The sequence below is a fragment of the Lepidochelys kempii genome, chromosome 3 (assembly GCF_965140285.1).
Source record: "Lepidochelys kempii isolate rLepKem1 chromosome 3, rLepKem1.hap1, whole genome shotgun sequence".
Taxonomy (NCBI): domain Eukaryota; kingdom Metazoa; phylum Chordata; order Testudines; family Cheloniidae; genus Lepidochelys; species Lepidochelys kempii.
In genome coordinates this window covers 135,714,335-135,730,676 of record NC_136382.1, presented here as the reverse complement: position 1 = coordinate 135,730,676, position 16,342 = coordinate 135,714,335, and the positions used below count along the sequence as shown (strand labels likewise).

General features: G+C 37.1%; 1 protein-coding gene across 9 annotated transcripts in view; it reads left to right on the top strand.

Moving 5' to 3' along the window:
• The window catches only part of LYST (lysosomal trafficking regulator), a 173,521-nt gene that overhangs the window by 90,463 nt on the left and 66,716 nt on the right, over positions 1 to 16,342 (top strand). For all 9 annotated transcript variants that reach the window (XM_073338158.2, XM_073338159.2, XM_073338161.2 and 6 more), the window contains 6 exons: positions 1,583 to 1,781; positions 5,582 to 5,713; positions 8,310 to 8,937; positions 10,327 to 10,504; positions 11,928 to 12,097; positions 13,753 to 13,983. In XM_073338158.2, the coding sequence (XP_073194259.2) occupies positions 1,583 to 1,781; positions 5,582 to 5,713; positions 8,310 to 8,937; positions 10,327 to 10,504; positions 11,928 to 12,097; positions 13,753 to 13,983 (1,538 nt within the window). The remainder of the gene's footprint in view (positions 1 to 1,582; positions 1,782 to 5,581; positions 5,714 to 8,309; positions 8,938 to 10,326; positions 10,505 to 11,927; positions 12,098 to 13,752; positions 13,984 to 16,342) is intronic.

Sequence of the window (16,342 nt, the reverse complement as noted above, 5' to 3'; positions counted from 1 at the left end):
AAGTTTTCAAAAGGTGGTTTAAACTTTATTTAATGCATAACCATCCGTCACTTTCATGATTTCCTAAGAAAACACAATGATACAAATTATTGTAGCATATCCTTGAAGGGGTATGACTATAATATACCTCTATAAAATATACCTCTATGATTCTCATTCCATTTGAATAAAGAAATATGGATTTTTTTAAATGGCTTGACTTGTTTTCATAATCTGAAGTCAAATATTGCCACAAAACAGGAGTACCTTTCTTTTAACTATAGTTGCATGCCTCTTAAGAGCATTAATTAGAACATGACATGAAGCTAGATGACTTATTCCTTACAGATGTTCTATTTTATCTAATCCCATTTTTCCTTTACCCTACTCTTCTTAATTACCTTCTCCGAAAACACATGCCCAATATTTACCTTATACTTCTTTACACTGCTTTCTTTAGTCACTTTTTCCTAGTGATTTCATGTGTCTGTTAAAAGAAAAGGAGTACTTGTGGCACCTTAGAGACTAGCAAATTTATTTGAGCATAAGCTTTTGTGAGCTACCGCTCACTTCATTGGATCCACTCCTGTTCTTTTTGCGGATACAGACTAACATGGCTGCTACTCTGAAACATGTGTCTGTTGCAGCTGTGCATAACCTCCTAGTTTATCTTTTTTTTTCTTAGATCATGTTCGCAAGTTGAAGCCGATTATGTAAGGCACTGCTCACTCTTCTTTACATACTTTTCAATATCTTTGATTCACATCACTTCCTCCCTTGTTAGAAAGAATTACCTCAAACTCTCTTAATCCTTAAAGCGACTGGGAAGAAAATGACATTTTTTTCACCCCCATCTGCTTCTAATGAATTTTGTTTTACATCTGACTCTCATAGGCTGTGCTTCCCAGTACAGAACCATCTTAGTCTGTCTTGTACAGCACTGAACACTTTGTTAACACTTAACAATTTGATCTAACCAATGCCCTATGCAATAATAGTCTCACCTCTGTTCGTGTTATGACTCTAAATTATTGTAAATGGATTTGCCTTTTAAACTTAACTCCTAGAGGAGTTCAGAGAAAAAATAGCAATTGCTAATTTCAAGCACTTCTGTGTTGTAATACAAGTAAATTTACAAAATTAGGTGCCCGAAGAAGAGGCAGTTAGATGCCTACTAAGACTTACAAAAGTGTCTAAATAGTTTAGCCTCCTAACTCCATCTAGTGGGATTTTTGTAAATCTAACCTTAGGTCTTTTTATTCAATTAAATAGTTGTACAATTGTAGTTAATATTTCAAAATCTATTAATTTTTATTAGATCTATAGATGTCATTAACATTGCAACTTCAGATTATGTATAAGTGCTTCCATGGAACAAACTTCCATTTTTTAAAAAAGTGTACCTGTGTAATTTATTATTTATTACAGTTGTGTTTCAGGCGTGCTAGTTGCAGGTAATATTGAATGGACACAGTAACTTCTTCCAAGTTCGGTAAAGTGTACTAAAACTTTTTCCTGTATCTATTGTATGGAAGAATATAGTGATGAAATAAATTGACAAACTGAGCATTCAGGAAATTTTACCTGTGCATTTCTCTTTCAGGAGCAAAAGGAAGGGCATCTTACATCCCTGCCTCGGGAGGTTTGTAGATCATTTGTGAAAATAATTGAAGAAGTGCTTGGATCTCCCCCAGACCTGGAATTACTGACACTGATCTTCAATTTCCTCTTAGCAGTTCACCCTCCCACTAATACATATGTTTGTCACAATCCCACCAACTTCTACTTTTCCCTGCACATAGGTAGATACAATATTTTGTTTAACCAGAAATAGACTATAAGATGAAATGTCAACCTATTTGATTGATTAAAAATAAAACTCAGCTAATTTTATAAATAGCAGTTCTGTGAATGACTGTACTGTACACTACCATGTAATTTCTACAAAAGCTACTGAATTGAGTCTTACAACCAAAATTTCTTGTGATACATTATAACTACTTTGATTTCTATCAAAAAAGATTCTTTAATTGAACCTCATATTTTGCATGATACCTGGTTGGGTTATTCATTATTAACCCCCCCCCCCCCCCCCGCAAAAGACCATATATATAAATAATTAGTAGCTGTATTTTATACTTCTTTTTCATCTTTGAAGTGTTTGATAGCTATTAATTCTAAAAAGTAAACACTTCTGAGGTCGGTAAACTATCTCAGGCTTACAGATGAGGAAACTAACTTGTAAATGGCTTGCCCAAAGCCAAATAGTCTACCACTTATAGAATCTTCCAGTTCCTGACCTCTGAAGTTGTACTTGGAAGACTAGATTAGGGTTCTCTGTGGATCACACATACTGAATGTGTGAATGCACCACAGTACCAAATTACTGAAAATTACAGTTGCATAAAGAGCTTGGCCAGCCATTTTCACATAACTAAAATCATGTTAAGTAATACTTCATAAATAGTTTGTAGAGAACAGTTGAGTTCCATGCATTTTGGCTGGAAATAATGGAAAACTGACCTTGTTCCTTTAAATTAACACATGGGGTTGTCTGCAACATGTTAACAGTACATCTCCTTTGAGAACCGCCTGTACAGATCCACCACATTGGATTGTATGCAAGCTTGTAACCTTCTAGATGGCACTGTCCATTGGGAAGTAGATCTGCTTTAGGGACACTAATTTCCGACAGGATTTTCAGGCAACCCCGTTAGTTTACCCTACAGGGTTCTTCATATTCAATCATCCTACTGTTGAGAGTTTTTTGAAAGGGCTAGCTTGTACCTTCTCTTCAGTGTTCTATATAGATACGGTGGTTTTACCTCTAGCTGAAAGGTCTCTTGAAGTTCCACCTAAACTAATTTTATGGTATGTCTTCATTTCAATCTGAAGGTGTACTTTCCAGCTCTGATTGAACTAGCACTCTAAAAGCAGAAATGTAGCTTTGGCAGTGCAAGTGGTGATAGGGGCTTGCTACCCTAGCATGTTCGTAGTGTCTTGGACAGGTATGTACTTGGGGCAGCCAGCCCCTCCCAGTTCTTATGCTGCAGCAGCTGCATTTCTATTTTTAGTGTGCAAGCTTTATTCAAGTTAGCATAAGGTGCCTCTTCAAGCTGCAGATTACACCTCCAGATCCAAGGTTAGACATACTCTGTTTACCACTTCCCCAAATTAGCTTATAAGGGGAGGCTAGGTTACATAGATCCAATGTGAAAATCTATCCGTGAATACCCTAAATCAGTGGTTTTCAACCTTTTTCATTTGCAGACTCTTAAAAATTTTTGGAGGCGTGGACCCCTTTTGAAATCTTAGACATAATCTGCAGACCCACAGGGGTTCACAGATCACAGGCTGAAAACCAGTGTTCTATGCTAGTGACAATCTTCTGCGGACCCCTTAGACATAGTCTACAGACCCCAGGTTGATAACCACTGCCCTAAATGCAACTGCAGTTTATGGAGACCAATTCAAGGGGGAAATCCTCTAGCTTCTAAGTAACTCTTAGACAAACTTGTTATGATATTGCACGTCTAAGTACCTGAGGGCTTTAGAGCACATTCTATGAGATCAAAAATGGCTTTCATAATATGGCTTTGTGAACATGTTAAAAGTATTTCAGAGCTGCTATTTTGAGATGTCAATAAATTCATACAGCAATACTTGCTTGACTATGCAGCTAGATCTAAATGCCAATTTGGGAGAGCATTCCTGCCGTCTCTAACTAGTTCTCCTTGGGCTCTTCTCCTTGGATGATTGTTACTGCTTGTTAGACTCCCAGTATTGTGAATTTATGTAGGCAATTCTCAGAGGAAAAGTGTTTCTTGTCACTAATTGTAGCTCCTTCAGAAGAACAAGTGTATAGCTCCAAGCCCCTTCCCTATCTTAGTCTTTTTTTAAAGAATTCTTAAATGAATCAAATGAACTAATAAGCAGTTAGGGTAGAGGTCACTCCTCCATCCTCAGGCATCAGTGTTCAGTGCCTCAAGTGGGTTGTGCATGCACCCTCCCAAATACATTGATACTTAGAAAGGTGCCCCAAGGGGCACAATTCTTGATTGTGTAGCTCCATGCAAACTGTCTTCTGTAATTAGTAAGTAACCCGTTTCCAGATATGACTTGTGGTTTTGCTAGCAGTCCCAAAGTATGGGCCTTAACTTCAGGCAGTTTGGTTTTATGTCTCCTTGTACATCAATTTTACAGTATTTGTAGTTCTTAGGCATATTACATAACTTAACAATACTTCATTGTAAAGCAGCCAATGAAAACTATTATAAATCATTCACGTGCAATGTTCTGTACATCATGCTAACTTGGATAATTTGGACAATTGATTAACTCGTTCATTAGTTCCAACAAGATTTGCAAATTAAGAGGATTCTATTGTTCTTAAAACAAACTATATTAGAATTTTAATCCATTTTAAATACATTATTTTGAGCTTCAATAATTTTTAATGAGATTGGTTGACAGTGATGTAAAATTCATATTTAGGGAAGACAGAGTGGACAGCTAAGGCTGGAAGGGATCCAGTCAGAGGATCCCTCAGAGATGAGGCAGGAGAGAGGAAAGAGGGAGATCCTTCAAATTGCAACTAACCACATAAGGTTCCTTTTGCTCAAGGTTACTATCATCAAGTATCCTTCTGAGCTACCAGTGGAAGACATACAGTGATCTCCTGGCAGCACTCAGTTAGAGAAAATGAACACAAGTGTTTGAAAGTGGGTGAAGTTAGGAAATTTGTAATCCAGAACAGGCCTGTAGTCTGTGGTAGTAAATCATTACTGTACTGAACAAAATGGGTACAGGCTTCTAAAATCTTTTTCTGTAAAGAAGCATTTTTTACATCTATGTAGTGCAAAATACATTTTATAGATTTTATTCTCGTTAAAGTTGGCATTCCCAAGCTTTTTGCCAGTATCTATCTTGTTGACATTGTAGATAGGTAGTTTTGAAAATAGTGAAACCCTTTGTGGTGGAAATATTAAATGCGTTGAGCCAAATTTTCAGACCATACTCTACTTTTGCAGATGCATTTGCTTTGCATGTTCAGTTTGGGTAATTGGCTCTCTACTTGAATGGTGTGCAGTTGTTGGCATTTGCACTCCAATATGACTCCATGTACAACTTTATTAGCACAGAATTAGAGCCCACTTCTGATTGTCTGAGGCTTGGCTCATCTGATACAGGAACTAATTTTTTTGTGGGGGAAGAGAATTAGGGAGGGGTGTCATTATTTGATGTCACAAAATTTTCAACAAGATGGCTACTAACAGTTAGCTTGGAAATGCTATTTTTAAATGTATAATTTTGAGAACCATTTCAGAATATAATCACTGAGAGGAATGGTTCAAAAATTCTCGTAGTGTGAAGTATAACACCACTATACTGAACAAAAGTAGAATTCTTTCATTCTGTAATGTGTTTCTTAAATGTGGAAGGAAAGTGCTTGGCTCATTAAACCTTGCAGTGATATGTTTTGAATCTTAACTTTGACTTGTTTTCTATGGGTTTTTTTTGTTTTGTTTTGTTTTTTTAATTCACCAAGAAAAAAACTTGCATAGAGTTAAGTCATTGTTCCTCCCACCCCTTTTTTTTCTAGATGGCAAAATTTTCCAGGAAAAGGTCCAATCGATCAAGTACCTGAGAAATTCTAGCATTGGTGGAAAATCAATTGACAGTCCTACACATTTAACTGCAAGTCCAGCTGGATTTACTGCTTCACCACTGGGAGGTAAAATATTTATATTGCATACCTGCTGCTAGGAAAGCATATGCTCAATTTCTGGGTTTGGCAATGAAGCAAGGGAAAAGTTTGCAACAGTCTTTATTTTGCACCAATGGACTGAATTTAAGCAGATTTTGAGTGGTGGCAAAATCTGCTTAAATTCAGTCCATTGGTGCAAAATAACAAAGACTGTATCAGTATTTTATAACTTGAGCATGATGAGAAATGATGATTTTGGCCATTTTTGGTTTAGTATAAAATAGAAAATCAGCGTTTGATTGTGCAGTGAGTACAATAATACACTTTATAGAAAGTAGGATAAAGATAAAGTAGGAAAACCTATAAGGAGCAACTTATTCCAGGTATATCCCAAATTGTGTGACTTAGATGACCAGCAAGTTACTTGCCTGAGAGAGAATTGTCGGGGCTTTTTATTACAGTACACTATATTCCAGTTGAGCTTTAAAATGTAAAAAGTTTGTAGTCAGTGAGATTTCATTCTCCATGTATGAGTGCTAAACATACTATAGTTATACAAAGGAGATTGCTGGGGCAAATTAACACCCCCCTCTTCCTCCCCCCCCACCCACGTCCCAAAATATCATCTTCTACTGTTGTGATTTCAAGGCAACATTTTAGCATAAAGTACAAATTAGTAATTTTCACACTTTCCAACAAATCATAAGTCATTCCAGCAAAAAATTAAGTGCCCACTTTTATTAACCAGTATGGGAAAAGTGCTTTAGACTTCTGGAATTTTAAAAAAGTAGTCTTTCAATGTATATTACACACATTTTCAAACAAATATCATCCCTGGATCAAAATTTTAAGCTGGGTCAAAAAAAAGTCTTGCAATGGAACTATCAGTGCAGCCTTAACTATGAAGTTAATGTACATCCACAATGAGGTATAATTGTTGGCTAAAACTGCAGGATTCAAACATCTACAAAATAGATGTAATTTGCTTCCATTTAGCCAACATCTACAGGATAGATTTGATTTGCTTCCATTTCTCACTTCCTGTTTGCGACTGTTGCAATTTCAATTATATAAAACCCAACAGTACCACATACCTGACCAATATAATACGTTTTGCAGTTAATGTTGAAGCAGTTCTTCCCTTGTGAAAAACATATTACAAGTTAGCTCTTCAAATGTTATGTACCTGCTAGATTGAGGCTTGACTCCCCCCGTGCACCCCCCCCCCCCCCAAAAGTGATATGCTTTTCACTTCACTTAGAGCCATGCCATGAAATGTTGCAATCTCCTCATAAGTTTTTTTTGCATGAATACCACTCATTATATGTTCTCTTACATGAGGTCCTAAACCAATTATAAATTATAGTTCAGTACAAATTATTTCTTTTTAAATAAAGAATGTTTATCCATTCATCTATCACAGATGAATGTTATAGCCAGGTCTTCCTCAGATTGTTGCAAAAATATGTGATGCTCCTGAGAGCTGCACACTTACATTTGCATCTTTGACTTAGCTGCAAGACGTGTAAAACCACCCAAGCAACCAGCTCTGTACTGACTACTGGAGGGGGTTCATATGTTTCTATTATTTCAGCAAGTGTCAGACAGTGCTTAGGAATGCATTCCTGATATACTGACTTCGGACAGAAGTATTAGCTATCATTCTAAAACCTTTTTGGTCAAATTGCATCACTTTTGATTTTAGAAATATTGCATTAGATACTCGGATCTAATATCCTTTCATGAAGACTGTAGTGTCCTAGCACAACCATATTTTTGTGCAATAGTTGCTGATAGTCCTTCAAATGCTTAAGTTCTACTTTTTAAAAATTGTTTTTCTGTGAATACAGAGTGGAAAGAAGGCTCACACGCTCCAAAGAGGAGACGGAATAAAATATCCGGAATAAGACAAATTTAGATGAACTGAGAGTTAGTTTACAGAAGTAGTTGAAGATGCAATATTTATCTTTAGTTTACATTTATCATTCAGTAAAAGTAGACTGGCTAATCCAGTTTTAGATGCTGCATGTTTGTGCCTCTGAGATCAGAGCTGCGCCTTTAAACACTAGTGATCTATATACACAACTTTACTTATTCAACATTTGGCCATATTCAAACACTTAATCTTTTAGGGCATTATTTATTATATAGAGCTTTAGTCATTTATATGTTCAGGGTTTTATTGCCAACTGACTTAACTGAAGGGATGAGACATAACAGAACATACCTTCTAGAATCTGCTATTTAAGTGGTGAAATCTTTAAATCAAAACAAAATCAGGAGGGCCCAAAAAATATCATTCTGCTTTGTGAGAATTAACTTGTGTATATATATTATTTTATTGCCATATGCTGTAACTCATGTAAACTGAATATTTTGTCTTTGAAATCAAATGTCTCAATAGTTGAGCAAACTTTATGGCTTGCTATGCCAAATGAATGTGGTATCTGTTCATAGTTGATTTAATGTTTGGGGCAGGGAGAAAACTGTGATTGTCAGTATAATAAGCCAAAAGGCACATTACTTGGTGCATTTTGTGGATATATTAGTTGGTGGTGAAACAGAACATTAACATTTCTAATACAAAATAGATGCTAACAGTATTTTGTGTTCTCTTCCCCAGGAAACATTATTTCCAAGATTAGTGTACCACAGATAACACACACTCAGGCACCTGAACGGCGTTGCAAAAGCCTACCAGCATCTCCTACCTCCTCACCACAAGTGCATCCGAAAAACCTACCTGGGAGCTTGGGTAGAAGCATTGATGACTTGCAGGAAGTTGGGGAGAGTGACTCTGTTGATCCACAGGAAAAAAATCTTTTTGTGGAAAACTCTGAAACATTAAAAAGGGTACAGGAGGAACTCTGTGTCAGCAGCTGTGAGTCTGCAAAAACAGTTTGTGACTCGGAGTTAACATCTGCTGAAGCATTGGTTGACATTTCAAAAGAAGAACTAGAATTATCTGAGAACAAAGAGCTAAATGCAGAACTGAAAAGTAATGAGGATGGTGCTGCAGTTGAATCATTGTTTCGCCGTCCTGACAATCTGAAGGGGCTGTCTTCATTTCAGAAAAGTCAAAATAATTTTGCAGGCTTGGGTCTAGCGTTTTCTGCTCAGAGTGGATCATCCTCCGTTGCTTGCTGGCCAACCCTCACAGATAGGAGTGCACTTCCTGAAGAATGGGAAAGTCTTACCTTCTCTTCAGTTAGTGAACAGAACTTTAAAAGATCTGAAAGACCTGATTATAGGTATGCACACTCTCTTTTTTTTTTTTAAAGAAACATTACAATACCTCAACATTCCAGAAATAATTCTAATAGTACAGTAACTTCTGCCACAGCATATAGAATAATTTCTCCTTGACTTGACAAATATTTTGTGGTTCTTGCTCAGGACAACATACTTAGCTTTTTTTTTTTTTTTTAAACAAATAAGTCTGAAATTTAGTGTTGCATCTGTAGCGAAAACTTGCAAATATATTCATTAAACTAGTAGTGTGCTAGAAAATTGCTTTTGTTTCAAATTCCACATTATTTAGCTAATCCCTGCCTTGAAGGGTTAACTGTTTTATATGATGCCTAGCACAGGGGGGCCCTGAACTTGACTGAAACCTTTTGGACACTACTGTAATACAAATAACTCTGCTCATGTTGCCCTCTACTGACTGCAGTCAAGAATTAAGCCCTAAAAAAGGAAGAAGAGGAGAGCATTGGGAAGAGTTTGGACAAATACCTTTGTCACACTGTCATTAGTCTGACCTTTGTCTAGCTATACTGAAAGGACGACTGGAGACGCTTGCTGTGGTTTTAATCATGCCACAACTTTATTATTAGATGTCTGGGACTACCCAGCAGATAAACATGTACAGTGCAGGTATCCTCATGTTCTTTCAATATCTACCCAGGGCAGCTCTGCCAGCCCCCTCTTTTTCCATCCAGGTTCCCCACCCAACCCATTGCTGGGACCTCAAAGGAGGGCTAAGGTGGGCTAAAACAAAAGGAGGTTGGCTCCCTGCGAGACCAGTCATAGGAGCCCCAAGCCTCCCCATTCCTCTCCTTTAACCAACACTTCCCTTTTAAGTCCTTTACCAAGCCATTTATCTAGTCACTATACATCCTCCCTATGGAGTACCTGCGCTGAACATCTGCCCCACACTTACATAATTTCTGACATTCACTCAGCATAACAAAGCCTCCACCCCCAAACCCACTGTGGTGAAAGCTCTGGGGAAGCCGAAAACCCCTCCACTCCACCTAAGCCAATCTGGTGGTGAGGAAAAAATTCCTTCCCAGCCCCCTAAAAAGGAGCAGCTTCATCTGCTCTTGGAAAAAGAGGCCTCTCATGCCCAGGTTTGCCCCTTTTTCAACCGCTCAGTCCTTCCAGTCCCAGGGGATAGATCAGCATCACCATGCTGACCCACTCCCCCTTTTGAAGCAGATTTTGAGCCTCTCCCACCCCCCTGTAAAGCACTATTCCTTCTCCCTCAGTAAGCTGAACACCCCCCTTTCCCCCCTGTGCAGTTAAAGGTGCAGTGTGGTCATTTTCCCCCTGCAGGTAGCCTCTAATGGTATTTATACACTCCTATGGTTTATAGGAAATTCAATATAGTAATAGCATATTTTCCTATTTGTTTTCAGATCCACAGAAGATTGCCTTGTGCTTATATGCTGTGGATTGTATGACCTCTTACGTGGAGTTCTTTTAATCCTGCCAGATATCATGCTAGAAGATGTGATAGACAAACTTATTCAGCCTGACACTCTTATCGTTCTTGTGAACCATCCATCTCCTCTCATACAACAAGGAGTCATTAAAGTAGGAGTATATACAGTCTAAATGTTTGCAACTCAGATAAAGATATAAACTAGCTCACTTGAATATATTCAAAGTTCGATCTAAAATGTTATTTATATGCAGATTGTTAGCAAAAATAAGATTGACTTCTTTATTATGTTCCCCTAGTCTTATCCCCACAAAGCCTTTTTAAAACTGAGTTGATTATATTTAGCTGTTTGAGAATTTCTTCATAAAAAGTATCTTTTCAATTGATAGTTATATAAATTCTACAATTTAAGTTAGAGATGAAAGAAATCAAATCCTATGATGGGAGCAAATAGCGCTTAAAAATTGGAGTGACATGATAAGAAAATAAATGACCATCCTTCAGTAGGGGTAGTGCATCATACAAAAATTATTTCCTCTAGTGTTTGCTTAGTCCTGAAATCCTTCCTCAAGGCAGAGTTTCCATTGCAGTCAGTGTGACTCTTGCCTGGGTATTAACTTAAACGGACTATGGGTTTTATCTCGATTTTGTCAGAGTGGTTTTTTCCATTTTATGAAGAGGAAAACAGTTTGCAATGGAGAATTTTGCTCTTGAGGCAGGGACTACGGAGTAGCTTTGGCTTGTAGTTTGAAGAAGAACTTCAAAAGTTTAGTTAACGGTAGATGGATGGATAGATAAAAAATAAAACCACTTAAGTCACCAATCAGTAACAATTTAGATAAAACGTAAAATAGATTTTTAATAAACTTTTTTGTTTAATTTTTCATATAAATAAATATAATTCTTATTCTAGGTGTAATATATAAAAAAATAAAATATAACGTATGAGTGAAGACTGAAACAACTGGGTTTGTTTAGTCTGGAAAAGAGAAGAATGAGAGGGGACATAACAGTTTCAAGTACATAAAAGGTTGTTACGAGGAGGAGGAAGAATTGTTCTTCTTAACCTCTGAGGATAGGACAAGAAGCCATGGGCTTAAATTGCAGCAAAGGAGGTTTAGGCTGGACGTTAGGAAAAACTTCCTAACTGTCAGCGTGGTTAAGCACTGGAATAAATTGTCTAGGAAGGCTGTGGAATCTCCGTCACTGGAGATTTTTAAGAGCAGGTTAGACAAACACCTGTCGGGGATGGTCTAGATAATACTTAGTCCTGCCATGAGTGCAGGGGACTAGACTAGATGACCTCTCAAGTTCCCTTCCAGTCCTATGATTCTATAATTCTAGATGTGTTTTTTATATATAATCTTCTTCTCTTGGATGGATTGAGGTCAATGGAAATTTCAAACAAAATCAAAGGAAAGAATTTGTCACTTAATTTGGAATCTGAAAAATTTTAAAGCATTTTAACTCTTCCTTTCTGAATGGAACATGTTGCAAACAAGAATATTTAAACTTCCAAGGAAATGATACATAAAAATATTTCATCTTGAATCAAAATTGTGCATTTCTTTCTAGTTGTTGGATGCATATTTCAACAGAGCAACCAGGGAACAAAAGGAGAAATTCTTAAAAAATCGTGGCTTCTCCTTGTTAGCCAACCAGTTGTATCTTCACCAAGGAACTCAGGAACTTTTGGAGTGCTTTTTGGAAATGCTCATTGGTCGATCTGTTGGTCTTGATGAAGAGTAAGTATTGCTTTTCTTCAGCATTCAGAAGGTGCACTGTTTTAGTTCAAACAACGATATTGAGTTGTCTGCTGATGGCAAGGATATAATTGCATTTAAGTCCCACCATGTTTTCAACAGCAGACAGCCTTATAAACAGTTCCTCACCAAAAATGTTTCTGATTGCAAGTTTATTGGAACTCTAAAAACTCAGTTTCTCAGTTTTCCCTTAATTACATTACTCTGCAATCCTCATGCAAAATGGCACATCCACGCCCACTGAACAACCAGAACATGGTGCACTTTCACTTGACCTTTCATGAAGAGAGGGAGTCCCATATCCTTGTTCAATATTGAGGCCTCTCTACATCCTTTGAACTCATCATAGTCTGTTTTGCCCTTGCCATTCTCCAGTCAGAGCCCATATGAGACACTGGGCAATATTAATAACTCAATCACCACTGTAGACCCTACCTACAAAATTGTGACAACTAGCTAGAAAAAAAATTCTGTGCCAACTGCTACCATAATCTGCAACTAAATTAAAATCTCTAGGTTTCCTTTAGTATCATCTCTATAATTTGTACTACATCCTTGTACCACAAAGAGGAGGAATCCCACAGAAGGATTTAGGAAAGAGAAAATCTCACTTTAAGCAGCCTATTCCGCCAAATTGGTGGGAAGTAATTTTTCTCTGAATATATGGCTAGTCAGACCCTTCTGTTTGACACTGTAGAGATCTAACAATACAGAATGGAGAGTTAACATCCAGGTATAGCCAAAGGCCCACAGTCTGCCCAATCAGGAAAAAGCTCTTGCTTCAGTTGCCTACTATAGTGCGAGATCAGTACCCACAGATTATTTCCTACATATACCAGAAGGTAACTATTCATGCTAATAGAAAGCTTTGAACCTGCCAGATGTCCTACCAGCCCCACGAAGAAAAGCAGACATCTCCTCAGAAAGGACTGAGGTGGATGGGGATGAGACTTAGCCTTTTAGGAATCTGTTATGATGCTTACTTCAGAATATATTAGTAATAGAGTGGTACGACGATATATTTTTAATTCCTTTTCCATTATGTGATAGAAAGTCTTAATGCAAGGACTGTAGTTCTGTTTATGGCTTCTGGAGTTGAAATGAACAAAAGGTATTCATCCTTGATTTTAATTAGTTTCAGCAGTAATGAATACAGTATATCAAAGCCTCCTCTTGAACAGTAGATTATTTTATTGCAGCAAACCCATACCTCATTTCATGACAGTGGCACTGCCAGTTGCAATATTTTATTACGAGAAATAGAATGAGTCACGAGAGAACTTTTGTGCCACTGGCTTTTAGTAAAAGCTGACAGTCAGATTTTTCTATTTATGAAATGAGTAGTGTAAACCTATTTGTAGTTTATGAAAACTACATTAATATCTCTTTTAGGGGTCTCATTTCCCTGTAAGCCTTGCAAGCATTTTTTGTAATTCTTATTACCATTAACAGATTAGATAAGCATTGTCACTGACATGAAATGAGATGCCATGGAAATCACTCCCATCCCCTGGTCAGTACATAACAGTTAGCATAGACTCTCCTTAGTATTCATAATCTAGAAAATTCAGTTGTGCATACTGTGATGATTATTTTACAGACAGATGATGAATTCCTATTTGTTTCTATTTTAATAGATTTGACATGGAAGATGTAAAAAATGCTGGACTTTTTCAAAAATGGTGTGTCATTCCTGTTCTGGGACTTATAGAGAATTCTCTCTATGACAACGTACTGCTGCATAATTCCTTCTGCCTTCTGCTACAAATCATAAATTCCTGCTCTAAAATGGCAGATATGCTGCTTGATAATGGTTTGCTATATGTGCTGTGTAATACTTTAGCAGCCCTTAATGGTATAGAAACAAAGTAAGTGTTGCATTACCTGAATATTTCAGATTCACTCTAAAAACAATTTACAAGTTTACACTAGATTATTTTAATCATATATATGCTTCTAATTATTTTTTTTAATGTCCAGTTTAAACAACACAACAAATTGGGTATGATTCTGAAATGAAAATGAGAATCAGGCCCAGTGTGCCTTGCTTTAATGCCTTGCTTTACTTATGCTTAAGAGGCACTTCTTTTTGATAGCTCTGTGTGTGCTCAATTTTTTTCTTCCTTCTTTTTGAGAAGAAATGTCTCATACTTTTTGTGTGTGTGGGTCTAATTTTGGAAACTCTTGTAAAATCTCATTGGTCCTTTTGAGAACTTGTTAAAGCAAGAAATGTCGGTTTTTCATTAGTTACCACATCTTTCAAGCACTTCTTTTGAAAACTTACCTAGCAAAAAAGTGTTTTGTCCAGTTACCATGGCAATGACTCTTATTAATTTGGGGGGTGGGAGCAAGTGTTTAAATTCCATTGACTGAGTGGGATTTAGGCGTGTGCCTAAGTTCCTTGTTGAATAGGGGTGGCATTATTCACATGGTTTAAATTTAAGCATATTCATAATTGCTTTATCAGACCATAACTTACAGATTTTATGGACTCTTTTGTGACATTAATTTAGATATAATTAATAGTAGATAATTGACTTTGTACAGAAATCTAGTACAAAGTATCTATTATTACAGCTCTAAATCACTTTTGTTTTTTCAGATAACGTAGTCATACATTTTTGTAATAGACATTTTGCAGTCCTAAATTCAGTTGAAGAAATTAGATATTGTACTTTAATTTGTACCCACAGCAGTTGTCTCCTGGTGAGCAATAGTTGTACATTTGGCTCAATGGATAATGCTACTTTAGTCTTAAAGTAAATTTAGTCTTAAAATCTGTCTCATTCATCATGGTGGTACTTAAAACCTCATTAACTTTCACTGTGTATTATTGTCTAACATTTCCATTATGCAATTCATCTGTAAATTGTAGCTAACAAATTTGTTGGATTAAATGAGTTAAATAGCTAATCTAAGAACATAAGAATGGCCATACTGGGTCAGACTATAAAGGTCCATCCAGCCCAGTATCTTGTCTGCCGACAGTGGCCAATGCCAGGTGCCCCAGAAGGAGTGAACCTAACGGGTAATAATCAAGTAATCTCTCTCCTGCCGTCCATCTCCACCCTTTGACAAACAGAGGCTAGGGACACCATTCCTTACCCATCCTGGCTAATAGCCATTAATGGACTTAACCTTCATGAATTTATCTAGTTCTCTTTTAAACCCTGTTATAGTCCTAGCCTTTGCAACCTCCTCAGGCAAGGAGTTCCACAGGTTGACTGTGTTGTGTGAAGAACTTCCTTTTATTTGTTTTAAACCTGCTGCCCATTAATTTCACTTGGTGGCCCCTAGTTCTTATATTATGGGAACAATTCAATAACTTTTCCTTCTTCACTTTCTCCACACCACTCATGATTTTATATATCTTCCAATAAAACAAATGTACAAGTTGTGGCAGTGTCTGAGAGTTTTTGGGAGTCTTTGTATTTGAAAATTTTCTATTTTGAAATGAACCAATGTTTGAACATTTAAAAATTGGACAGTTCAAATGCAAAACTGGAAGGAGGAAAAATGTTCAAGAATCCTCCTGGCCTCTCTCATTTTCTCCATATTGGATCTGACTTATTGTAGAGTGGAGAAGGAATTTGGTTTGACTGGCTGCTCTGCGGCTCATCCCATTCCCTGCCCCGCTGGCTGTTATGCCTGCTATGCTGTGCATGCTGAGGGCATGACATAGGCAGGGAGCCAGCTGAGTTTTACAGCAGAGAAGAGTCCTAACTGCTGGGAGAGAGTGACCAATGTTGGCAAGGAGGCTGCTGCTAAAAGCATACCTTTCAACTTACCAAGGCTCAAATGTGGGATGCAGTTTGTAACAAAGACCAAAAATAAGGGACACAAAACAAAATTATTAATGTAGGAAATAAAAAAATGATTAATTTCTTTAGTATAAAGGACTTATAGTCATAGTTCTTTACTTTTGATGTAAATGATGTTCAGCAATTAAACTAAGGGGGTCATTAAATTTGTGTAGAACATAGGAAACTTTGAGACTTAAATGAGCAATGTCCTTCAGTGAAAGACAGAGATGGGACTAAAGAACTGAAAGTCAGTTATTTTCCTTGTCTCAGGCCATCATTCCCAGGTTGGGAAACCCAGACGTAAGCCACACTATACTATGCAAACAACTAAACATCAATCATGCACAAGAAGCAATAGCATTCTACTAAAAATGTGACCAGTGGCTGACCTGCAGGAGCAACTAGACTTGGGGAGAGATGCAGT